Here is a 26,899-nt window from a genome sequence, read left to right on the forward strand (position 1 = left end):
TTGTGATGCAAAGTACCCTTTGGGACATTAAGATTAAGACATATATATGTGTGTGTGTGTGTGTGTGTGTGTGTGTGTATTACAGTGACAAGTCAAAGTCAAATGCCCATAGTAGACAAATCCCCTCACTAGGATCTGACTCCCATTTTGCACCACCACAAAATCTACAATGAATATGTGGCAAAACATAGAACACAGATGGCTACTGACATGAAAAGTAAATTTTATTAAACATGTTTACATACATGAGTTTGAAGTTCATTTAAAAGCACAGGGGAGTGTTAAGACAAGTGGTCAGAATAGAAAGATACTACCCAATTATAATTAGTTGATTGTTGGCCACTAAGACAGAACGGAATCTAGTAGAAGTACACCAATGCTTCAGTTCTTCCTGCTCAGCAGTGAGCAGTGGTCAATCTGTGCCCTGTGGAATGATGGGCAAATAAGTCTGGCATGTGTAAATAATAATACAGAATTCACTTGGTGCAGGCAGTATGTCTATGGATTAAAACCTAGTGTGTACACAGTGTCTACATGTGTTACAGTCCCACAGTAGGAATCTACACCAAAATATTTATTAGGAGGAATTTGGTCCATACTACATCACGTTTTCCAAAGGATAAAAAATAAAGTCCATCTATAGACATTTCACCCCAGACTCAAAGACTAAGTCTGGCTAACACCTGCAAAATGTCTATAACAAAAATGGATGGCTTAGATTTCTTGGTATTTCAGTATAGTAATTAACAAGCAAACTGTACAAGTACATGCAACATACAAGCTGGCCTATATTGAACTAACATGTTATTAAATAACCTTTTGTTTCTTTTCTTTTTCATTAATTTTTTTTACAAAACACGCATGCAGCTTTGAAGAGTTTCAAGTCATGCTGCTCTATATGTGTAATCACAAAAGTTGAATGACTCATAAAGGAGGAATGTATTGATGCATCTGAAGAGTCTGCAGTTTGTAGCACATATACAGAATGTTATAAGGAAAATCCAAGGCCAAGGAAAACTCAAAGGAAGAAAATACAAATTAAATTTGACTGCTTTATTCCCATTTCCCCCACCCCCAAAGTAAAATCCTTTGCAGTAAAAAAATCAAGCTTTGTGCTTGCATCAAGCTAAAAAAATGTAAACTAAAATTTAATAAAAACATTAGTTTAGTGCAGAATATTTCAACTGGAATTTCCAGTGGAATATTGGATATTTTATACCATGCTCTTTCAGGGCAAATGATTGGGTCTACTCTGAGATATATGGCCAAGATGCCTGAACATTGCTGAAAGTGTCTTAGACTCTAAATCATTTCTATTCATCCTTTGAGAAGTCAAAAGTATAGTTTATGCACATAAGCATATACTTATTTCTTTTAGTGTGATATGAAATAAAGGCATGACAAAAATATTTCCAAAGAACAATTATGTGCTTAAGGTTTCATTCCTAGAATTTGTTGCAAATTGATTTCTTTCAAAGTCAATAAATTAATTTTCTAGAATGTAAACAGATATTTTCTTTATTTAAAGAAGTAATTCTGTGATTATTTGTTTTAGAGGGTAGCTTTTAGTTTTCTAGCTCTCTTCATACAGAACTTTGAAGAACTATAAAGTAGAAGCCAATGGAACCCCACAGGGACCTCATCTTGTATAGCTATTATATGCTTTGGGGGAGATGCTACAGAGACTGCTTCAGCCCTTTTTGTTTGGTGCTTTTGGAAAAAGAAAGGAAGGGTCTCTGTAAGCATCATGAGGCTTGTCATGATACAGCCTAAAAGGTGGAAATAATGAATATAGTAAAAGCAAAATCAACAGAAACCTCATGAAATCAAAACCTACAAACACACAAAAACACACAAAAGAACAAAAACTTCTCAAACACCAGAGAAATAACAGTTCATGGTCTGTAAGTACAACTTTTCAGAGTGAGAGTTTCCAGTTTATTCAATGTGTGTGTATATGTGTGTGCTTATGCATATATGAATTGAAAGTTTCTCTTTACTCTATCTGATAGAAGCATCAGTGACACTCACTCGCACTTTTGACTCTTAGTGTAATTTTGATAGATTGCCTTGTTCTGTCATATGAAACCAGGTTTTAAACAATTGGGACATGTTATTGGAAAACTATTACAGGCAGAACACAAAATTGATTGTCTCCAACAATGCTGTTAATTATGAAATTTATGGTTTAGATTATTATCCTGAAAGGTAGTTTTATTGGAATGACTCTGGTATGAGTTCATTATGATCGAATGCAAGGAGGCCCAGTTGAACTTTCCAGAGATGATTGGGAAGCCCGACGTGTTAAAGGAGCGAGAGTGGGATCAACCAATGATGATGGTGGGAACAATTTGTACCATCCAATTACCATACTGGACAAATCAAGTTCTTCCAGCAAGATCTGAGCCACACCCATAAAGCATTTATGGTCCATTCTGCCATAGTCGCCCCAGACAATCACCTGCGAACATAGAAGAAAGCAATGTAACTGGACCTTCTTTCTTCCACATCTGGAAGGTTGAAAGTTTGTGCAAGTGGGTCTTTCAAAGTAGGGAAGAAAATGAATGTGATCTCCTAAATTCTAAGGAGCAGATACTCTCTTTTAATGACAACTCACAATAACTAGCATTTTGTGTATACTAAGTGATGTTTTCCTAGTCAGAAAGACATAGTAATTACATAAGCCACTTAAACAATTAATACATGTGCTTATTTAAATGTAAATCCAACACATGCTATTTTGGAGTTTGTTTGGCTTGTTTTAGGGACTAACGCAGCAGTGCTCAGGGTTTACTCCTGGTTCTGTGTATGCTCAGAGACATTTCCGGCAGGGCTCAGGGGACCAGAGAGAATTGAACATGGAACATGGATTGGCTATGTGTGAGAAAAGTACTGTAATGACTGTACTATGTCCAGGCCCCAAATTGAACATATTGTTTTGTAGATACTATCTAATAAGTAATGTATGGGGCCACAGAACAATATAAACATTCAAAGCTGTGTACTTTAGTAAAGAAAATGAAGCCAGATTATATATAATGTAATATATACAAATAGTTAAAAATTCGTTATTTTTTCTGTATTATAGAATTTTTAGCAAAGTGGTAAATTGAGAAATTATTCTAAGCTGGTGTATTTTGAGTACTTGCCTGAGAATTTTTATTTAGTCAAGTAACTACACTCACTCCTTTTTATATTTTTAATTAAATAATATAATTATTTAAGCACCATAATTACAAACATGTTTGTAGTTGGGTTTCAGTTATTAAAAATAACACTCCCCTTAACCAGTTTTAATACTGAATCATCTGTAAAAGTTTCAGCTGCCTGCATTTGTTACAGAGAAAAGAAGTGTGGATTCTGTCCTTTCAAATACTGAAGAATTTTTTCAAATGTGTAATTTTTTGCGATCTTTTGACATAACCTAAATGAGGATAATGACATCACTGCACATGGTAGTTAATTTTTTATTTAATTTTTTTGGGCCACATCCTGAATCACTCATGGGTTACTCCTGGCTCTGCACTCAGCAATCATTCCTGGCAGGCTTGGGGAAACCCAGTGGGATGCCAAGGACCAAATGAGGGGCAGCTGTGTGCAAGGCAAAACCTGCTATCACTCCTGCTTCATAACATGTTTTAAAAGATTATTTGTGTTAGCATTTAACAGTGTAACTAGTAAACTAAGTAAGTACTCTGTCTTTTCTTATCTCTATATAGTTTCTTACCTTTTATTCCTTTTATATTGCTTGTCAGGCACATAGATTGTCACTCAATAGATTATTAGTATTTTTTGTCTTGCTATCTACACTAGCATATCAATTATCTACCAAGAAAAAAGAATGTGGAACTGGAGAAAAGTAGCAAGGATGTCAAGAAATAAAAGATAGGAGAAAGAAAATAAAATTTTCTCTTTCATTAGATGTATAACATATTTTTAATATATTATCTGAATTTAAAGGTACAATTGTTTTTTATTTAGAATATTATATAAATTGTATTTTTGTAGTGTTTTATGACCTTTTATTTATTTATAAAAATGTTTATATTATAGTAAAAATTTTTCAATTATTATTTACCTGAAGAACTTTACCCTGTGGGCTTTCATCAAAAACCAAGGACTGTTGGTACAAAGGATCAAGGGTTTTTCGTGCAATTCTTGTCTTCTTCTTGGCTATACAGGCCCCATTTTCCAAAAGGTACACTTTGACATATGGAGCTAAACGAAAGCATGGAAAATGTCAATCATTCAAATTAGATGGATTTTATTAGAAAATACCTTATAACAGATACATATGAAAAGTTTCTCATTCACTACTAAAAGTACTTTAAAGTTGAAATACTTCATAAATGTTATTTATGAAAATTAATGTAACCATTTTCAAGTTCATCATTTCAAATATATATATATATATATATATATATATTTGTATATATATATATAAAGGAAATGTTAAAGTTTAACTTTGATTCTAATTGGCAATACAGTTCTGGATTATTATCTTCAAGCTCATTGCTTTTTTATTCTTAGAATAAATTATTTTTGCATTTGTAAATGTGAAGAAAAATATGATACTAAGATGATTATAACTAAATTCACCTTACTATAACATTTTAACTAATAGTTCCTGAATTAATCTCAAAAGCAACTCAGATTGTATAGATTGAACCAGGACAAAACAAATGATATGATGTGACACAGAATATGAACACTATAAAATGCAGCAATTTCATTTAAATGTTAAGGCTTTGAGGCTTTGCTTCTACGAAAGTTTCTTGACTAAACTCATTATCACTTTTTTTTTTTTTTTTTTTTTTTTTACCAGGTGTAGATTTGGAACCAGGCTTTTGTGTGAGGCTTCGTGCTCTAATAACTTCCACTTCTAACTGGCCCTTTTTATCCTCCATTCCAATCTGTATGTCACCTATAGGAGAAGAGAAGCAGAATGTTTCAGCTTCTTTTGAGTACAGTGGGAAAAATAACAGTGATGACACATCTAAATTATGATCTTCCTAAAAAGATCCACTTCCTCCCACCTTTAAATCAGGTTTTAAAATATTTCTTTTCGTTTTTCTGATACTAATCCATTTTATGAGAGGCTTATCATATCTATTGGTCACTTTTTTTCTTTTTTTGTTTTTATTTTTTTTGGGCCACATGCGTTGACGCTCAGGTGTTACTCTTGGCTCTGTGCTCAGAAATCGCTCCTAGCTTGAGGACCATATGGGACACTGGGGGATTGAACTTTGGTCCGTCCTAGGTTAGCATGTGCAAGGTAAATGCCCTACCCTTGCATCACTGCTCTAGCCCCTCTATTGGTCACTTCTAACAACAAACACAATCTTTCTGTTCCCCACCCCCACCCCCATTCTAGGTGCTCAGGGGTCACTTCTGTCTTTGTATTCAAGGATCATTCCTCATAGGCTCAGGAAAATATGAGATGCCGGGACTGAACATGGGTTGACTGTGTGCAAGGCAAACGTCCTACCCTAACCCTATCACCACTGTTCAGTTGAACACAATATTTAGAAAACAAAATGGTTAATATTTATTGTTGGTCTACAATGCTGTATAAGTTATGGGAGTTCAATTCACATCATGCTATGTACATGTGATACACTGAACACATCATCACAGTTTTCATGCAATTCATCATTGCCAAATATACTCCTTTATTAATTCTCCAAAAGATACTTCCCAGGTCCCTCTGGTAACCATCATATTTTATCAGATGCTAAGAGTTATTTTTGTTGTGCTTTGTTACTAAGATTGCATTGCTAACTTATCTTCTACCTGGCTGAAATTACCTGTTAGTTTCTGGCTTTCTGACTTATTTCTCAGTAAAATAATCCCCTTGAAGCAAGATTGCTTCTTTGGGTAAAGGGATGGGGGGTGTTTGTACTTAGGCCCCCTTGGAGAACCACTTCCAGTGATATTTGGCAAGATGGTGCAAGTCTTTGGCCTGTTGAATTATCCTGGACCCATGGTGCTATTAAGGCCAGTGGTGCTGAGGGACTTCAGAGTCATCACTGGCTCTGACTGGGGACAACCACAGTTTTGCCTAGTGGTAGCTGGTGTCATGCAATACCAGCTAAAGGATCTAGAACCTCATAAACTCCTTTCAGACATTTCACTGGCCCAAGATTTCACCTTTTTCTATAGCTGACTAGTACTCCATTGAGTACCATGACTTTTAAAAAACCTATATTTTTCTTTTTTGGGGCTACACCTGGTGGCTCTCAGAGCTTAGTTCTGACTCTGCACTCAGCTATTACCCCTGGCAATGCATTGGGGACTATATAGAATGCTGTTGATAAAATCTGGCAAATGCACTGGCCCAGTGCCTTGACATTTTAAGGAGGCTATAATTATCTGTTTAACCAATATGTACAGAAAGCCACCATTAAATATTTTTGTTGAATATCCTAGGATTCTCATAAATATGCTTTAAAATCTTTTAAAAAGAAGTGATCTTGTATAAGGTTGGGTACTTGAACATTGTAATCAATGCTCATGAAACAATCATAAAAATGTTTATATCACGTGATTTAATAAATTAAAAAATTAAAATAGTGAAAAAAGTGATATTTATAAAGCAAGAAGTTGAGAGAAAAATGTGTAAATTGGGGGCTTTAACAACAGTACAGCAGTACTATCAATCATGATCATATATTATTGATTTTCTACTTTTCAGTAGCATATATAGTCACCAAATATTGAGCAGAAATTCCAAAATATTTAAAATATTTACTTTATTTAATGAACAATCTGAAAGCTCAGACACATTACTAAATATATGCCAAATGATTGTGTAAATTACTACAATTAACAAATATCATGTCTTCCTATTTTTCACAATCTAATAGTGGTATTAATAACATGTCTGATCTTTCACAATATGATTATTAAAAGTTTTGTTTGCGTTTCTTTGATTAGTAAGTATAAAACATTATTATACTATCTTGGATGCTCTTGTCTAATTTTTATTTAAAAATGTAAGTTAGGGGCCGGTGAGATAGCATGGAGTTTGCCTTGCATGCAGAAGGATGGTGGTTGTGCTCAGGACTAATTTCTACCTTTGTGCTGAGAGATAACACTTGGCAAGACTCCAGGCCAACCTTTTGCTCCAGTGCCAGAGATTGACAGGCTAGCTATGTAAAAGGCAAGAAAAGTCTTACCTGCTGTACTATGTCTCTGGTCCCTAAAAAAACTGCTTTAAATGGTCTTGTCAACCGAAATATTAGTTTTCCATATTACAAAACATCTTACCCATTGCAGGTGTGGCGAGGGTTTGACGTCCAACAAGTTGGGCTGGTCCCAGTCCATCCAGAAAATCACTAAACTGACTGTCTGCTCCTAGTCGAACTCCAGGGAATATTAAGCTATCAGTGAAAGAATAAAACCAACATAAAAGCTATCAGTAAAAGGATAAAAGTCAAAATAAAAACCAAAAGAATTCTAGCCATATTTCCATTACTTCCCACTTGATTATTCTTTCTTGAATCTTATTTACTTTACACCAGTTTATTTATTGATTTGTTGAATTGTCTGAAAAAGAATAGGAGACTCAAATTACTCATTGGAAAAAGATCTAAACTCAACTTAGGACTTTTTGCTATCTTCAGAAAAAATTTAGAATGTGTGTGTCCTCAGTCCTCAAAGATTTCTCCTGGCTATGTGCTCAGGCATTACTCTTGGCAGTTGTACTTGGGGAACTATATTTGGTGCCACAGGGATTGGCTTTCTGCAAGGCGAGAATCTTAAACCCTGTATTTTCTCTCTGGCCCTCATACTTTCAAAATAAAATATTGCTTTCTGAGCACTAGAAATAGAAATTCCTATCTTTACTGCCATAAAATGTAATATGTTAGTTTTTGTTTCAGGAGCTCTACAGAAGTAATTATTCATTAAGACTGTTAAGTAAGTGTGAATTAAAACTACTATTTTATATACATATTATAGATTAATAAAATTATAATATGATTAAGTTACTCACCTTTTAATAGTTGCATATTTATGTTATTTGATAATTTTTAGCTCAAAGAGAGGCAAACTGAAAAAAAAAAAACCCTAGGAATTCCATCAGAGCAGTGAGACTGATATTTCCTGGATAATGAGGGCTGTTCTAAAGATAGCATTCAGTAATATTTTATGATTAAATTTTTAATGATGGTTTCCAAGATTTTTTAGAGGTAAATTTAACATTTCTTCAAAATATGTCATTCCATCATAACCACCAATGTACCAATATCTTTAAATCACAGGTTCTATAAGTAAGTTGATTTCTATAGAGATTTAATGCTTACACTGTATTTTGTACATATTTACTGACAATAAGGAATGTAGAGTACATGCTATTATCCCATCAGGAGGCTAGGAAAATATAAATATAAGAGGGCTAAATGGCTTATATATGGCAGAGGTGTAAATATAATTCGATTTAATGATTTATCTCTATTTTTCTATTTTTAAAATATTTATTTATTTATATTGGTTTTTGGACCACACATAGTGGTGCTCAGGGTGGTGCTCCTGTCTCTATGCTCAGAAGTTGCTCCTGGGACCATATGGGATGCCAAGAATCAAACCCGGATTCATTCTGTGTCAGCCACATGCAAGGCAAACACCCTACCATTGTGCTATCTCTCCGGCCCCATATCTCTAGTTTTTATTTGTATTGTGTTTTTATAATATTCTATCAAATATTATATTTTGTCAATGAATTTATACCATAACTTCAATGACTAAGTTTTTAAGTTTTTTCTTAGAAATACCTTGCTGGGAACATGCACAACAAATCAATTGGTCAAAATTTGGGAACAATCAGATGCAGAAATGGAAAAGTATATTATGAGAATTAAATTGTACTCATTTATTTTTATTTTAGAACAAAACAGAAATATGTAATGGAAGAAGAAATTATCACCATTATATGATATATGAGATTTGGGTAGTAATAAATACACAATTATAGGAAATTGACACGTGGTCAGTCCCCAAATAAGCCATTGAAAATAAATAATTACTTATTTGTAAAAAATATCACCCTGAGAAAAGATTTCCAAAAGCATAGGAAAGTAGTTTTGTGTAGAATCTCTAAGAAACATTAGTCAAGAAGGCAAAACAAAACTTGAGTAATTCTTCTTTCCTCTAAATATGGTAATTTCAGAATTTCTGAAATTTTAATAAGAAAAATAATGAGGATGATAGATCCCGTTTGTTTTTCTCCAAGGTGATAATAGTTTAATAATCAAATATTAAAAGCAAGAAAATTGAAGTTGCCACTTTAGAAGCATGAAAGGCTTACAACTTAGCTTTCAAAATAGTTACAAGTAGAAATTGGGAAATTAGTTCTTACCTCTAAAGTTCATTCCAGTTTTGGTGACTGGCCAGATTATAGAGCTTCCTTATAAAATATCTATTAGATGTGGCATTTCCACCCCAATTGCCTGGCACTGAACTATTGTGAACTTTTGCAGAGGATGGAACTTAGTTTTTCATGCTCAGTCTGTGTTGATCCATTTGGAGGCTGTTTGTAAACGGGCCGCTGAACAACTGGCTCAGTCTGAAGGCTTGCACTACAGCCCTGGTGGTCACACAACCCTGCTAACTCTGCCATCACTTACTTGCCCTCAGAACTGTAACTGTTGATGCTGCCATCTGTAGACTCTCGACTTGGCTGCCTGACCATCTTCCTCATTTCTGCTGCCATTCCTGTTTCTGTGCTTCTCTGTATAGTACTTTTTAACTTCTTGTGGCCCGACTCTGATAGGAGAAAATAAAAACAATGCTCTTTTGTGAAGACGATTTACCCCCTGATCAGGAAATCATCAGTTAATTAAGTATACAATTATCAGCTAGTTAGGGCATTAAGAGTCTAAGAGAACAGTCTGGTTGATAAAAATCTTTTTTTATCGTGAACTATTTTGTAACCATTGTGCTTAAATAAAGTAGTTATAAAAAATAAAATTGTACCTGATATAAAAAATGTTTAAAAAAATCTTTTTAAATTGAATCACGGTGAGATATACAGTTATAAAGTAGATAGTTTATATAATACAGTTATACAATATTTGCAAGTTTGACTATGTAAGTTAAGCACTTTACTAACTGTACTATTGTTCCAGAGCCAGTTGTTTTCTTTTATAATACTGTTTTACAATACTGTTTTGTTTTTGTTTTTGTTTTTTTTACAAAACATATTATCTAATTTGTGATGGCATACAGGTCACCTTTGTAGGCTGGATAGATACTATCTTAATTTCAGGCTTCATAGTATTTTCATAGTCTCTGGATTTAGATTCAGGGTTATTTGCATTGTGAAGTCTACTGTGTAATTACTACCTTGGTAAACTCTGAAAACAAATTAACATTAACCAATAAAATAAAATAAACTGTACCAGTGTTCTCTTCATGGAGTAGAAATAAAGTCCCCAAATATTTACTTTTATGTATGAGACCTCTCAGATTAGACAAATAAAATAGCTACCATTCATTTTAGATCTATAATTTTATATGGATTCCTAGTTTTAATCTCATTTCTTATAATGTGTCACTAATATACATAGCATATAAAATTCTCCGTATAAAATAAAACTATAGTTTCATGAATCATGTACATATAAACTTCCAATTTTAATTAAAATTTGTAAAGTACATGGGACCCATGAGGTGGCGCTAGAGGTAAGGTGTCTGCCTTGTAAGTGCTAGCCAAGGAAGGATCGCGGTTCAATCCCCTGGCGTCCGATATGGTCCCTCCAAGCCAGGGCCGATTTCTGAGCGCTTAGCCAGGAGTAACCCCTGAGCATCAAACGGGTGTGGCCCCAAAAAAACAAAAAAATTTTTTTTGTAAAGTAGATATATAAGAACAAATCTATATAACTTACATAAAAGACTAGGTTTAATAATAAAAAATCACTGTACCCCTTGAAAATTGCCTGATAAAACACATAATTGTTAGTGTTAATGAACTCAATGCAGAATATTTTCTCTCTATCACAGCCGTGGTGATCATTTAACAATGTAAATATAATGCTATTTTCCCTCCCTCCCTTGACTTATTTTCTAACTTCACTCAGGTCTCTGCAGCAATGCTACTTTGTCCTAATCCTTACCACTAATTATTCTTTTGAAGAATTTTCTTCAATTTTTTGGTTTTGTTTTTGGTCTACACCCAGTAGTGCTCAGGGGTTACTCCTGGCTGTATGCTCAGAAATCGCTCCTGGCAGGCTCGGAGGACCATATGAGATGCAAGGATTTGAACCACTGACCTTCTTCTGCATGCAAGGCAAATGCCTTACCTCCATGCTATCTCTCCCGTCCCTCTTCAAATTTTTTTCTTTAGAGCACTTTCCATATAAAATTGAAAATTTACCTGAAGTACCTTCAGTTAAGATATACTTTATATAAAGAGAGGGTGATTGCAACTATTGCCCTGCCATATTCCTAATATCGAGGATAATGGACAACACAACACCTATTAGTGTGCAGTTTTTCTATTCTACTCGTTAACATCCTTATTGATGAATATATGTCATGTTCCAGTTATTTTCTAAGAGATATTTTTAAGATATAAACCACTAGGAAAGTATAGAAATTTTCTTAACCTTGTAATCTTTTATACTTCTCTCAACATTCAAATGAATTGATCCATTTCTCTACTTAAGACAGGATTTTTTTTTCTTTTAGTTTCTGGTTCCTGTTTAATTATTATTATAGTATTATTATAGAAGTTGATCACTTTCTGAAGATATGAAATTCACTTAGGGACCTTCTGAGTACTGTCCAGTTGAATATGGATATAATGTGCTTCCTTCTGCAATGCAGTTCATTGATGAAGTTGCCACAGCAGAGCCACATTTATCCAATGCACACATGTGGTTATGCCAACATGGATGGATAGAGCCAAAACACAAGATTTACAGAGTGTACCAAGTAACAATGTGGGAAATGTTTTCTATGACAAAAAGAGAGACCTGGGTAGACATCTAATTTTATGGGCAATGATGACTATGATGGCTAGAAAATTAAGGGAAACATTAATTGTAAATGACTAGAGGATAATGAAAATAGAGAAGAAATCTGCAGTAAAGAGGTAATGTTATTTATTCATTCAATTTGTATTTATCCATTCACTCATCCATCTATTCACCCATCCAATATTTACTGAGTATCCATCATGTTCTAGGTGCTAGTGAATATTGATGAATGTCACATAATCCTTTTCACAACATTAATTATAATTCTAGTTTGAGTGCACTCAAGAAATAAAAGAAACAAACAAATAAATACACAATTGTTATCTTTTGGTTAGAGCGAGGGAGTAGGGCAGCAATTAAAATACATAAAGTCAGAGAGTCAGAGGTTAGAAAGATAGCTCAGTGGTAAGGAATCCATGTTTTACATATCTCACGTCCAACTAGCATGCATGTCTGGGTTGATCCTGTGAACTACTGGAGATGAATACTGATGCACTGCCAGGTTCTAGCATTAAAATGGCAGGTCCAGTTGGCTGAGTATTGCCAGAAATAAATCACAGGCCCTCTGAGCACTATCTTGGAGCCCTCTGTCCTCAAAAGATAATTTTCTTTTATTTTGGTTTTTGGGCCACACCCGGCAGCGCTCAGGGGTTACTCCTAGCTATCTGCTCAGAAATAGCTCCTGGCAGGCATGGGGGATCATATAGGATGTCGGGATTCGAACCAACCACCTTAGGTCCTGGGTCGGCTGCTTGCAAGGCAAACGCCACTGTGCTATCTTTCCAGCCCCTCAAAATATAAAATTTAAAGAAAGAAGTTAAGGTCTTATTAAACAATAGCATGATTGAGAACAAAATTCACGAGAACAGGAAAGTAGCACCACAGAAGTTAGAATTTGGGATGTGTGTGTGTGTGTGTGTGTGTGTGTGTGTGTGTGTGTGTGTGTGTGTGTGTGTGTGTGTGTGTGAAAATAGAAATGCAAACTTGGTCAATTTGAATTTTTATTTATGTATTTCTTTATTTTTGTTTTTGGGCCACAGCCAGCAGTGCTCAGGGATTACTCCGGGCTCTGCATTCAGGAACCATTTCTGGAACCATATGGGATGACAGAGATTAAACCCAGGTTGGCTGCTTGCAAGGCTAAAATCCAACCCACTGTACTATTGCTCTGGCTCTGAATTGTAAAAATCATGACATTTTGCTTTCTGAAAAAATGGTTTAGTTATAAGGTGAGATTCCTCCAAATTATTTGAACAGTTTTATCTTTTAATATCTTCCAAAGTATATGTAAGAAATATATTTCAAAGTATATATTTTTGAAAGATATAATTGTCAAGATTGGTTACTAAACCTTGTTTTATATGCAATTGATTTTATATATTAAATACAACTTTAATTCTAGTTTTTGTTTTATTCTATCGGAAGGTGGCAAACATGAACTAATACTTAGCTTCTTGTCTTAGTTATCTCTTAGATAACTTACAGTCGAAAGAACCTTGATGAAATAAACAATTTTATCAAGATTAAAGTAAAAGCTACATAAGCAGTTGAGCTATCAATCAGCTTTAGTGAAATATGTAAAGGTTCTAATATCATTTGGAATGCAAGGGTTGGAAGGAAAACTTTTTTGTAGTGTAAATTTGGAAATGAATAATTTATGCAACAAAAATGTCTCCAGCACTAACTGTAAAACCATTTTTTCCTAGAAGTTAGTGATACAGCAATGAACACATCTGACAAAACCTCCTACCCCAAAGAAGCTTACATTTCCTAGTAAGTGTAAAATCTCTTGCTTTGCAAAAGCTACATTCTAGTGAATGTAATGGCTTGCTCAACAACATGCAAGTTAGCACCAGAGATGAATTAGAAAGTTGATTTTCTAAATTTCAGTCTTGTGATCATTCCACAGATAATCAGTCTTGTGATTATACCACAGATTAGGAAAACAAAGTTTGACCTCTATTTTCAAATAAAGAAATACAAATATTTTCATTTTATATCCTCATTGGCATATATGAGTTACTTGAAAAATTACAAAATATATAAATTCTATACAATTCAAATGTATAATTTTCTGCTTTCATCTTTACACATGACACATTTATATATTACATACATTATATATTTTGTATTAGTCAATATGTTAAATGTTTAATAAATGTTAGAAGATACTGTCAAGTTTATTAAAATGACAATATTTTATAATTAAATGCCACAATGTTATATTTTTGTATCATTTATAGAAACACTATCATGATAAAAGCATAAAAAGCACTATTAAAATAGTATTAAAAATAAAATTATATTAAACCTGTGACTTTAAACCTGTTCCCAAGTATTCTAACAGGATTTTAAGGGATTAGAGAATTAGCATATATAAATATTCACAAACTGAAAAATTAATATAATCCACAACATTTTTAGAAATATTTTCATAATTAGAAGAATAAACTTAGAATGAATGCTCCAGAATGTTTCTTATTTTCATGTGCATAATACCTTTTTGTACTGAGACACATTATATATAGAAACACCCTCACTGACATATTCACTATGTAATAATTACATATCATGTTGCTATAACTTAATAGTCATCATTCCAGATATTATAACTACAGAAATAAGCAATATTGCACATAAAATTTAACAAGTAAAACAAATTAAATAACATGATAAACTTAGATACTGATAATCATCATAAACATGTGGAAGATATTATAGAAAAGTTGTCTTTTATCACTTGGTTCAGGAAGGGGATCTAAAAGGAAAAATAAACACCAGCCATTGGAAAATTATTTGAAACAGAAGAGGAGGGAATGTTGCACTGGTGATGGGGGTTATTCTGTTTATTACTGAAACCCAACTACAAACATGCTTGTAATCATGGTGCTTAAATAAAGATTTATATATATATATATATATTTTTTTTTTTTTAAAAGGAAGAGCATGTCCAATGCTTTAAGGAGTAATTTTCTGTTCTTTTTCTTTTCAATTTTTTAAATCATTTTATTTAAACACTGGAGTTTACATGGCTGTTCATAATACAGTTGTTTTTTATAGTTGTAAAGCTGTTTTTTCATGATAGAGTTTCAGTCATACAATGTACAACACTCTTCACCACCACCGAAGTCCTAATTTCCTCCCCCATTAGACCCCCAAACCCCCACCCCACCTGCCTCTGTGTCAGATACTTTTCTTAGTTGTAACTTTCTGCTGGTCATCGGAGAAATAACTTGGACAAGGAAAGATGGAGTGGAAGAAGCTAACGCATTTGCTGTGAATTAGATTTTGCACTTTGATGGAAAGGGTCTCTGATATAGCTTGCTTTTAAAGCGTAACTCTGACAAATGTGTGAGGAATGAATTGTAGGAACTAGAAGTGGAACAAGAGAGAACTGGGAGACTTTACTTCTCCCTACAATGAGATAAACAGAGGTTTAGGTGAGCAGAACATAAGTGAAGTCCAGAAGGTGAGTTCTGATTTTAATTTAATGTGGAGAAAACAGTACTTTCTTTTCTCTTTCTCTGTTAAAAGAATATGTAGTACATCCGCTCTACATGTGGGGACCAGTTACACTAGTATTCTGCGGGATAAAGGAGGGAGATATGGGATGCATACTGGGAACAGGGGTGGAAGGAAGACATCACTGATGGTGGGAATGCCCTTGATTTATTGTCACTATGAACCTTGAATATTACTGTGAAAGATTTGAATTCACTTTGGCCACAACAAAAATTAATTTTAAAAATGTATATGTTGTGCAGGGGCTGGAGAAATAGGATGGAGGTAGGACGTTTGCCTTGAATGCAGAAGGATGGTGGTTCGAATCCCAGCATCCAATATAGTCCCCCGAGCCTGCCAGAAGTGATTTCTGAGCATAGAGCCAGGAGTAACCCCTTAGCGCTGCTGAGTGTGAGGCCCCTCCCTGCAAGAAAAGTATATGTAGTGCAGAGGACAAAAAATAATTCAAAGTTTTTAGTTTTTTAGTTAGGGTTATTGATTGAATGATAATGTTATATTTGGTTGGTTTGTTTGGGGCCACAGCTGGTGGTGATCTGGGCTTACTCATGACTCTGTGCTCAGACATTACTCTGGTCTGGGTAGGCTCAGGGGCCATATGGAATACTAGGGATCAAACCCAAGTCAAGCCTGTGCAAGGCAAATGCCCTACACACTGTGCCCCTGGTAATGTAATTTACTGGAAAGAGAGTAGACTCCTTTTGGGTAATAAAAATTATGTTTGTTTCCATTTTAGTGTTTTAGGAGATTACTGAACATTTACATGGATGACAATGTAGGAAGTTTATGTATGACTAAGGTCCTTGTAGCATGTAACAGGGTTAGATGTAGGTGGCTGAATGGATGGACAGTAAGACAAAAAGACAGATAGAAAATAATGAACTGCAGAAGGAATTATAGGAGCTGATAAATAAAAAGAATTGGGGTCATAACTAGAGGTCCAAAAAATTCAAGATTGTGAAGGAGTTTATAAAATAATATAGAAAATACTGTGATGATGCAGAACTCAGCATAGTGTTTTAATAACTAAAAAGATAAATACATTGGTTATTAAAAATTTTTCAGCAGAAAAAATATATGTAATGACTACTTTTTCCCAGGGAGTACACTGATATATATTTGCATATATGTACACATATCATATAATGTAATTTTTTTGGCCACATTTAGTAGTACTTAAGGGCTATTCCTGATTCCATGCTCAGAAGTTGCTGGTGACTGAAGCAGTTAGGCTACATGCAAAGCAAGTACCTTATCCAGCCAGAGATCATTATTGTTAGGAAGGTGTCATGCACATCTAGGGTAAAGTGTAAAGTGTCTTTTTTTGTTGTTGTGGTTTTTGGGTCATACCCGGCAGTGCTCAGGGGTTACTCCTGGCTCCATGCTCAGAAATTGCTCCTGGCAGGCACAGGGGATCATATGGGACACCGGGATTCGAACTGATGACCTTCTGCATGAAAGGCAAACACCTTACCTTCATGCTATCTCTCCGGCCCCTAAAGTGTCTATTTTTTAAGATGAGTGACAATAGAGCTAATTTTATGCAGATGAGAGTGAATATATAGATAAGGAAAACACATCTTTAGACCTTGAGAGGCAAAGATATATAATACTTGATAAAACATCTTCCAACCAAAACAGCCTACTGGCAAAAGTACTAGTTAATTTAATCAATTGAAACAATTAATAAATCTGTGCCACTAATTTATTTAACAATCTGGATCTGAAAAACAAATAAAATAATATTTGATTGGGGCCGGGTAGGTGGCGCTGGAGGTAAGGTGTCTGCCTTGCAAGCGCTAGCCAAGGAAGGACCGCGGTTCGATCCCCCGGCGTCCCATATGGTCCCCCCAAGCCAGGGGCGATTTCTGAGCACATAGCCAGGAGTAACCCCTGAGCGTCAACGGGTGTGGCCCAAAAACAAACAAAAAAAATAATATTTGATTATCTCACACACAAAAACACCCTATAAAGTGTAACCTTTTGATCATCCTGAAAGTAAGAACTGGCACAGATGATAGAGTTTACTAATTTATTTAAATTATAAAAGTATCAAAATAATTATTTAAATATAATTTGTGCCTGATATATTTTGTTTATACTCTACCTAAATATTTAGCAAACTACTTACTGAATGAGTAGGCATGAATAGGTTGTTTGAAAAGTACTTAAATATTTAAGCTTATTTAAATATTTTTAAAATTTAAGTGTGAAAAGTAGAGTCCAAACTCCAACCATCTCTGGTCTAGTAAGACCAGATCAAGTAAAAGTTTAATTGCCATCCAGAGACATTATAACACATATTTTATATTTAATGCAAGCACTTGTATTTATACATAATTCTTAATCTTACATAAATTAAATGTGAAAGAGGAAGAAAAGGAAGAGCATAAATTTAAACTAAACACTTCTGCTTCTCACTGTGACACTGAATGTGTTTTAAATTGTAGAAATCATGAGGCAAGAAATGCAAATTTCTTCCTTTACTTTGTTTTAGTTCACAGGAAGATAATTCTCATATTTATAATATTTGAAAACAGGCTGCCTAAAATATGACAGATTGAACTCCAGAGACTAGAGATTGGTATGCACGAGACCACAATGGAGATTTTAATAATGTACAAACAATAAAGGACTAATGGAGGGGATTAGAATTATGAGTCAAAATAGCAGCATATTGAAAGGAGGCTCAGATGCTAAAGAATATTAATGGAAACTACATTTCCAGAATGGCCCATTTTGAATGGATTAGTGGAGACAATGAAATGTGAAACTACAGAAGAAAGCAAATTCGTAGGGTCTTCAATTTCATGTTATCAAGGTGCATGCTTATTGTATTAATGCTATTGTATTAATGGGTGCTATTGTATTAATGCATTTTTTAATGAATTCTAGGTCTTTCATATAAAAAACTACATAAAGTATGTAACTCTTTTCCTTAAAGGATTGAGTTTTGGGGCCAAACCCAGCTGCGCTAAGGGCTTATTCTTTGTTTTGCACTCAGGGATCATATCTGGCAATTCTGGGGCGGGCAATGGGGCTAGTATGTGGTTCTAAGGGATGAAAACTAAGTCAGCCACTGCATAAGACAAGGATCTTACTTGCTTTACTACTTCTCCAGCCCAACATGTATATTTTATGAAATGTTCTATAGTATATTGTCACTGATCTCCCATAATGATTTTTTTGGATCTTTTGGGCCTCACCCTGTGACGGTCAGGGGTTACTCCTGGCTATGAGCTCAGAAATCACTCCTGGCTTGGGGGACCATATGGGATGCCAGGGGATCGAACCATGGTCCATTCTAAGTCAGCAGCGTAGAAGAAAAATACCTTACTGCTGCGCCACCGCTTCGGCCCCCATAATGATTTTTTTTTTATTTTTTTTTATTTAAACACCTTGATTACATACATGATTGTGTTTGGGTTTCAGTCATAAAAGGAACACCATCCATCACCAGTGCAACATTCCCATCACCGAAGTCCCAAATCACCCTCCTCCCCACCCAACCCCCGCCTGTACCCTAAACAGGCTCTACATTTCCCTCATACATTCTCAATATTAGGACAGTTCAAAATGTAGTTATTTCTCTAACTAAACTCATCACTCTTTGTGGTGAGCTTCCTGAGGTGAGCTGGAACTTCCAGCTCTTTTCTCTTTTGTGTCTGAAAATTATTATTACAAGGGTGTCTTTCATTTTTCTTAAAACCCATAGATGAGTGAGACCATTCTGTGTTTTTCTCTCTCTCTCTGACTTATTTCACTCAGCATAATAGATTCCATGTACATCCATGTATAGGAAAATGTCATGACTTCATCTCTCCTGACAGCTGCATAATATTCCATTGTGTATATGTACCACAGTTTCTTTAGCCATTCATCTGTTGAAGGGCATCTTGGTTGTTTCCAGAGTCTTGCTATGGTAAATAGAGCTGCAATGAATATAGGTGTAAGGAAGGGGTTTTTGTATTGTATTTTTGTGTTCCTAGGGTATATTCCTAGGAGTGGTATAGCTGGATCGTATGGGAGCTCGATTTCCAGTTTTTGGAGGAATCTCCATATCGCTTTCCATAAAGGTTGAACTAGACAGCATTCCCACCAGCAGTGGATAAGAGTTCCTTTCTCTCCACATCCCCGCCAACACTGTTTATTCTCATTCTTTGGGATGTGTGCCATTCTCTGGGGTGTGAGGTGGTATCTCATCGTTGTTTTGATTTGCATCTCCCTGATGATTAGTGATGTGGAACATTTTTTCATGTGTCTTTTGGCCATGCGTATTTCTTCTTTGTCAAAGTGTCTGTTCATTTCTTCTCCCCATTTTTTGATGGGGTTAGATGTTTTTTTCTTGTAAAGTTCTGTCAGTGCCTTGTATATTTTGGAGATTAGCCCCTTATCTGATGGGTATTGGGTGAATAGTTTCTCCCACTCAGTGGGTGGCTCTTGTATCCTGGGCACTATTTCCTTTGAGGTGCAGAAGCTTCTCAGCTTAATATATTCCCATCTGTTAATCTCTGCTTTCACTTGCTTGGAGAGTGCAGTTTCCTCCTTGAAGATGCCTGTAATGTCCTGTAGTGTTTTGCCTATGTGCTGTTCTATATATCTTATGGTTTTGGGGCTGATATCGAGGTCTTTAATCCATTTGGATTTTACCTTTGTACATGATGTTAGCTGGGGGTCTAAGTTTAATTTTTTGCAAGTGGCTATCAAATTGTGCCAACACCAATTGTTGAAGAGGCTTTCCCTGCTCCATTTAGGATTTCCTGCTCCTTTATCAAAAATTAGATGGTTGTATCTCTGGGGAACATTTTCTGAGTATTCAAGCCTATTCCACTGATCTGAGGACCTATCCTTATTCCAATACCATGCTGTTTTGATAACTGTTGCTTTGTAGTACAGTTTAAAGTTGGGAAAAGTAATTCCTCCCATATTCTTTTTCCCAATGATTGCTTTAGCTATTCGAGGGTGTTTATTGTTCCAAATGAATTTCAAAAGTGTCTGATCCACTTCTTTGAAGAATGTCATGGGTATCTTTAGAGGGATGGCATTAAATCTGTATAATGCCTTGGGGAGTATTGACATTTTGATGATGTTAATCCTGCCAATCCATGAGCAGGGTATGTGTTTCCATTTCCGTGTGTCCTCTCTTATTTCTTGGAGCAGAGATTTATAGTTTTCTTTGTATAGGTCCTTCACATATTTAGTCAAGTTGATTCCAAGATATTTGAGTTTGTGTGGTACTATTGTGAATGGGGTTGTTTTCTTAATGTCCATTTCATCCTTATTACTATTGGTATATAGAAAGGCCATTGATTTTTGTGTGTTAATTTTGTAGCCTGCCACCTTGCTATATGAGTCTATTGTTTCTAGAAGCTTTTTGATAGAGTCTTTTTTTTTTTTTTTTTTTTTTTTTTTTTGGTTTTTGGGCCACACCCTGTGACGCTCAGGGGTTACTCCTGGCTATGCGCTCAGAAGTTGCTCCTGGCTTCTTGGGGGACCATATGGGATGCCGGGGGATCGAACCGCGGTCCGTCCTAGGCTAGCGCAGGCAAGGCAGGCACCTTACCTCCAGCGCCACCGCCCGGCCCCTTGATAGAGTCTTTAGGGTTTTCTAAGTAGAGTATCATGTCATCTGCAAACAGTGAGAGCTTGACTTCTTCCTTTCCTATCTGGATTCCCTTGATATCCTTTTCTTGCCTAATCGCTATAGCAAGTACTTCCAGTGCTATGTTGAATAGGAGTGGTGAGAGAGGACAGCCTTGTCTTGTGCCAGAATTTAGAGGGAAGGCTTTCAGTTTTTCTCCATTGAGGATAATATTTGCCACTGGCTTGTGGTAGATGGCCTTCACTATATTGAGAAAGGTTCCCTCCATTCCCATCTTGCTGAGAGTTTTGATCAAGAATGGGTGTTGGACCTTATCAAATGCTTTCTCTGCATCTATTGATATGATCATGTGGTTTTTATTTTTCTTGTTATTGATGTTGTGTATTATGTTGATAGATTTACGGATGTTAAACCAGCCTTGCATTCCTGGGATGAAACCTACTTGATCGTAGTGGATGATCTTCTTAACGAGGCATTGAATCCTATTTGCCAGGATTTTGTTGAGGATCTTTGCATCTGCATTCATCAGTGATATTGGTCTGTAATTTTCTTTTTTGGTAGCGTCTCTGTCTGGTTTAGGTATCAAGGTGATGTTGGCTTCATAAAAGCTATTTGGAAGTGTTTCTGTTTGTTCAATTTCATGAAAGAGTCTTGCCAAGATTGGCAGTAGTTCCTCTTGGAAAGTTTGATAGAATTCATTAGTGAATCCATCTGGACCTGGGCTTTTGTTTTTCTGCAGACATTTGATTACTGTTTTAATTTCATCAATGGTGATGGGGGTGTTTAGATATGCTACATCCTCTTCCTTCAACCGTGGAAGATTATAAGAGTCCAAGAATTTATCCATTTCTTCCAGGTTCTCATTTTTAGTGGCGTAGAGTTTTTCAAAGTAGTTTCTGATTACCCTTTGAATCTCTGTCATATCAGTAGTGATCTCTCCTTTTTCATTCCTGATACGAGTTATCAAGTTTCTCTCTCTCTCTTTCTTTGTTAGGTTTGCCAGTGGTCTATCAATCTTGTTTATTTTTTCGAAGAACCAACTTCTGCTTTCGTTGATCTTTCGGATTGTTTTTTGGGTTTCCACTTCGATGATTTCTGCTCTCAGCTTTGTTATTTCCTTCTGTCTTCCTGTTCTTGGGTCCTTTTGTTGAGCATTTTCTAGTTCTATTAGCTGTGTCATTAAGCTACTCAGGTAAGCTCCTTCTTCCTTCCTGATGTGTGCTTGCAAAGCTATAAATTTTCCTCTCAGTACTGCTTTTGCTGTGTCCCATAAGTTCTGAGAGTTTGTGTCTTTATTGTCATTTGTTTCCAGGAACCTTTTTATTTCCTCCTTGATTTCATCTCGGACCCACTGGTTATTGAGCATGAGGCTGTTTAACTTCCAGGTGTTAAAGTGTTTCTTCTGAGTCCCTTTGGAGTTCACAAATAATTTCAGAGCCTTGTGGTCAGCGAAGGTAGTCTGCAAAATTTCTATCCTCTTGATCTTATGGAGGTATGTTTTATGTGCCAGCATGTAGTCTATCCTGGAGAATGTCCCATGTACATTGGAGAAGAATGTGTATCCAGGTTTCTGGGGATGGAGTGTCCTATATATATCCACTAGGCCTCTTTCTTCCATTTCTCTCCTCAGGTCTAGTATATTCTTGTTGGGTTTCAGTCTGGTTGACCTGTCCAGTGTTGACAAAGCCGTGTTTAGGTCCCCCACAATTATTGTGTTGTTGTTGATATTATTTTTCAGATTTGTCAACAGTTGTATTAAATATTTTGCTGGCCCCTCATTCGGTGCATATATGTTTAGGAGAGTGAATTCTTCCTGTTCTACGTACCCCTTGATTAATATAAAATGTCCGTCTTTGTCCCTTACAACCTTCCTGAGTATAAAGTTTGCATTATCTGATATTAGTATGGCCACTCCAGCTTTTTTATGGGTGTTGTTTGCTTGGATAACTTTTCTCCAGCCTTTTATTTTGAGTCTATGTTTGTTCTGACTATTCAGGTGCGTTTCTTGTAGGCAGCAGAAGGTTGGATTGAGTTTTTTGATCCATTTAGCCACTCTGTGTCTCTTAACTGGTGCATTTAGTCCATTGACGTTGAGAGAAAGAATTGTCCTGGGATTTAACGCCATCTTTATTTCAAAATTTGGTGTGTCTTTTGGGTAGTCTTGTCTTAGATTAGGTCTTTCAGTTTTTCTCTTAAGACTGGTTTTGTGTCTGTGAAGTTTCTGAGCTGTTTTTTGTCTGTGAAACCATGTATTCTTCCATCAAACTGGAAAGTGAGTTTTGCTGGGTATAGTATTCTGGGTGAAGCATTCATTTCATTCAGTCTTGTCACAATATCCCACCACTGCTTTCTGGCATTGAGCGTTTCTGGTGACAGGTCTGCTGTAAATCTCAGGGAAGCTTGCTTGAACATGATTTCCCCTTTTGATCTTGCTGTTTTCAGAATTCTGTCTCTATCTGTGGGATTTGTCATTGTGACTAGGATGTGTCTTGGGGTGGTTTTTCTGGGGTCTCTTTTGGTTGGTACTCTTCGGGCATGCAGGATTTGATCACATATATTCTTTAGCTCTGGAAGTTTCTCTGTAATGATGTTCTTGACCATTGATTCTTCCTGGAAATTTTCTTCCTGGGTCTCTGGGACTCCAATGATTCTTAAGTTGTTTCTGTTGATCTTATCATAGACTTCTATTTTCGTCTGTTCCCATTCTTTGACTAATTTTTCCATTGTCTGCTCATTTGCTTTAAGTTTTTTGTCCAATCTCTCCTGCTGTATGGAATTGTTATGTATCTCATCTTCCACAGCACCAAGTCTATTCTCAGCTTCTGATACCCTGTCCCAGAGCTTATCCATTTTGTCATTCACTTCGTTTACTGAGTTTTTCAGGCCTGTTAGTTGACATGTTATTTCAGTTTGGAGTTTTGTCTTTTCTGCCTTCATATTTTCTTGGTTCTTATTAGTGTTCTGTTCAACTCGATCCATGGTTTCTTGGAGTCTGTTGAGCACCTTCCATATTGCTAGTCTAAAGTCCTTATCTGAGAGGTTGATTAGTTGTTCAGTCATTATCTGGTCCTCAGAATTGTCATCTTCATTCTCTATGTCTGATGCTGGCCTGCGCTGTTTCCCCATTGTCACACTTGTATTGTGGGTTTTTCTACGTGTTGTAGTGGTATTCATTGTCTATATGATGTAGGCAGCACACTCCTCTGGCTCCTCCCTTTCTGGATGGGCTGACTTGCCTCTAAGGGAGGGGAGTCCTCCGTGAATGAAGCCTCACACTGGGTCAAATCTTAGGCCCGAGCATGCAACAGAGAAGACAGTCCAGAGAGAAATGTTTGCTTCTGTGATATAGCGCCGTTCTTAGTGTGATTTTTCCTTCTTGTTGCAATGGAGTTCTTTCCTTAGAAAGAGTGCACGGCCGCGTAGCGAAGCGGAGCAGCCGTGCTCCTCTGAGCCTCTTTTTGCCCCACTCACAAGAGTTTCACGCAAGAGGACAGTAGACAGACATAGATAGGTCACACTCACAGTCTTTCACAGCTGAGCCCACTGGGTCGGTGTACTTTCGCGGATTTTCCCCGCCTGGTGTCACACACAGGGAGCCAGCTTTTGCAAAGGTTAGCCGGTTTTTATGCTCTGAAGTCCCTCCCTGAAAATGGCGTCTGGGCGAGCGAGGTTTCTGGAGGCTCTTTTTGCCCCACTCGCAAGAGTTTCACGCAAGAGGACAGTAGACAGACATAGACAGGTCACACTCACAGTCTTTCACAGCTGAGCCCCACTGGGCCGGTGTACTTTCGCGGATTTTCCCCGCCTGGTGTCACACACAGTGAGCCAGCTTTTGCAAAGGTTAGCCGGTTTTTATGCTCTGAAGTCCCTCCCTGAAAATGGCGTCTGGGCGAGCGAGGTTTCTGGAGGCTCTTTTTGCCCCACTCGCAAGAGTTTCACGCAAGAGGACAGTAGACAGACATAGACAGGTCAAACTCACAGTCTTTCACAGCTGAGCCCCACTGGGCCGGTGTACTTTCACGGATTTTCCCCGCCTGGTGTCACACACAGGGAGCCAGCTTTTGCAAAGGTTAGCCGGTTTTTTTTTTTTTTTGTTTTTTTTTTTTTTAATTTTTATTTTTATTTATGAGAACAAGGGTGCAAAGTAAGAGGACAAGGTAAAGTTACAGTGGAAGGACAATCACCCATAACATAATTCTCAGAAGTCCCCTTGCTGATATATTAACTTTGAAATTTCAGCCAAAGAACATTAAGATAAATAAGACAGAATCCATGTACAATTACTTTGTCCCTCAAGTCCCCAGATTGTAACACATTATAATATTTCTTAACAGTACACAAGGCAATCTAAAGCCATAAAACTTACGTAACTCCTTAAACATTACAGGCATAGTATTTTCTTACATTTCCATATACATGCATATTAGCTTAAGTTAACCTCAAATTTTAAGTGAGTTTTTTTAAGGATTAGAGTCAAAGGAGCACAGTAAGAATGGTGTTAGAGTGGCAATTGTTGTTTGCATAGGCCCACCAAAATATGAGGGACATGGAAAGAAATAACCTTGGCCTAAGTACAAAGAGACCAGACCCCTGAAGTTTCCTGGCACAAGACCAAGTCTAGGCTCCAAGCAAGCTAGATCGTCCAATCCAATACATTGTCTGTAGTGCCAGCACACTTTTATTTTTCACACAGTCTCTGTTGTTGGTATCATGTTTCTGTATTAAAGATCCTGGAATCTGCATATCTTACATTGAAGTCAGGACGTGGAGCATCCTCTCCTTTCACCTCACAATCAAAGGGCAACACAGGGAGCCCTGTCCTGTAAGCAGGTCGTTGTTGTTGTTAAGTCTTCTCAGTGTTAAGGGAAGTCTCTTTTGAGCAGGTCGAAGTCTGAGCAGTGTAGGTCTTCCGTGGTAGAGGATTGCTTCCAGGTGATGTTATAGACCAGCCTGGATGTTTCGTGGATGGCTTTCCTGGTTCAGGGGAGAATGGAATATGCCCTTTCTTCTGAGGTCTGTGCCAGGTCGTTATGTCAATGTTCAGGGTGTAAGGTCCCTTTGCACTACAAGGTTTGTGTGTTCCAATCTCTATTAGATAGGATCTTATTTGTATTTATACTATTTTCCCATTTTAATGTGCCTATGCAAATAAGAAGCAATGCCACATGGTGTTATTGGCGCATATGGGGGCCATAAGAACAATTACAATGATTCCATTAACATGATTCAATCATAAGCATTAAACTGGGGGACTCTTCCACCAAAATTCCTTGTTAAACAGCTCAAAAAGAGAAGATAAAAAGTGGTTAGAATCATCACTGTATAAGACAACATTTAGTAAGAATTATAGCTGTCAGAGAAAAAACACAAAATATTCTAAAGAAATACGTGTCCATTTTATGTATCTTGAAACAGTTTGGGGTTGTCACACACAATGCACAGCTTTGGACTGTGATTACGATTCTACACTACTGAAGTTAAAAAGAGTAAACTAGGTTAGTGATGTTTGAGAAGGGGTTAGAGAGTTAAGGAGTAAAAAAGAGCTTTGTAGGGGTGTGGGAAAGCGGAGAATAAAAAATAAACAATCTGTATACGGAAAACATAACATAAGAATAAGGAATATTCTGAATATATGAAATACATAAAGTACGCGCGGGGGCGTAAGCCCCCGCGCGGTTCTGTAGTTTTTGGATGCCTAGGAAGAAATCTCTCACCCCCTCCTCCCAGGGCCGGATTAACCAGGCGTGGCCCTGAAGACCCGCCCGGTGTGGGGGGAATCATGCTCTCCTGGACAAAGTGG

At 36.5% G+C, this 26,899-nt stretch overlaps 1 protein-coding gene across 35 annotated transcripts in view; it reads right to left on the minus strand.

Moving 5' to 3' along the window:
- Positions 1 to 203: 203 nt before the first annotated feature.
- RIMS1 (regulating synaptic membrane exocytosis 1) overlaps positions 204 to 26,899 on the minus strand; it is a 577,010-nt gene continuing 550,314 nt past the window's right edge. For all 35 annotated transcript variants that reach the window (XM_049776802.1, XM_049776777.1, XM_049776781.1 and 32 more), the window contains 5 exons: positions 9,627 to 9,765; positions 7,270 to 7,382; positions 4,823 to 4,924; positions 4,079 to 4,218; positions 204 to 2,461 (listed from right to left, as the gene is read on the minus strand). In XM_049776802.1, the coding sequence (XP_049632759.1) occupies positions 2,243 to 2,461; positions 4,079 to 4,218; positions 4,823 to 4,924; positions 7,270 to 7,382; positions 9,627 to 9,765 (713 nt within the window). In that variant the 3' untranslated portion in view covers positions 204 to 2,242. The remainder of the gene's footprint in view (positions 2,462 to 4,078; positions 4,219 to 4,822; positions 4,925 to 7,269; positions 7,383 to 9,626; positions 9,766 to 26,899) is intronic.

Source organism: Suncus etruscus, chromosome 7, assembly GCF_024139225.1.
Source record: "Suncus etruscus isolate mSunEtr1 chromosome 7, mSunEtr1.pri.cur, whole genome shotgun sequence".
Lineage (NCBI taxonomy): Eukaryota > Metazoa > Chordata > Mammalia > Eulipotyphla > Soricidae > Suncus > Suncus etruscus.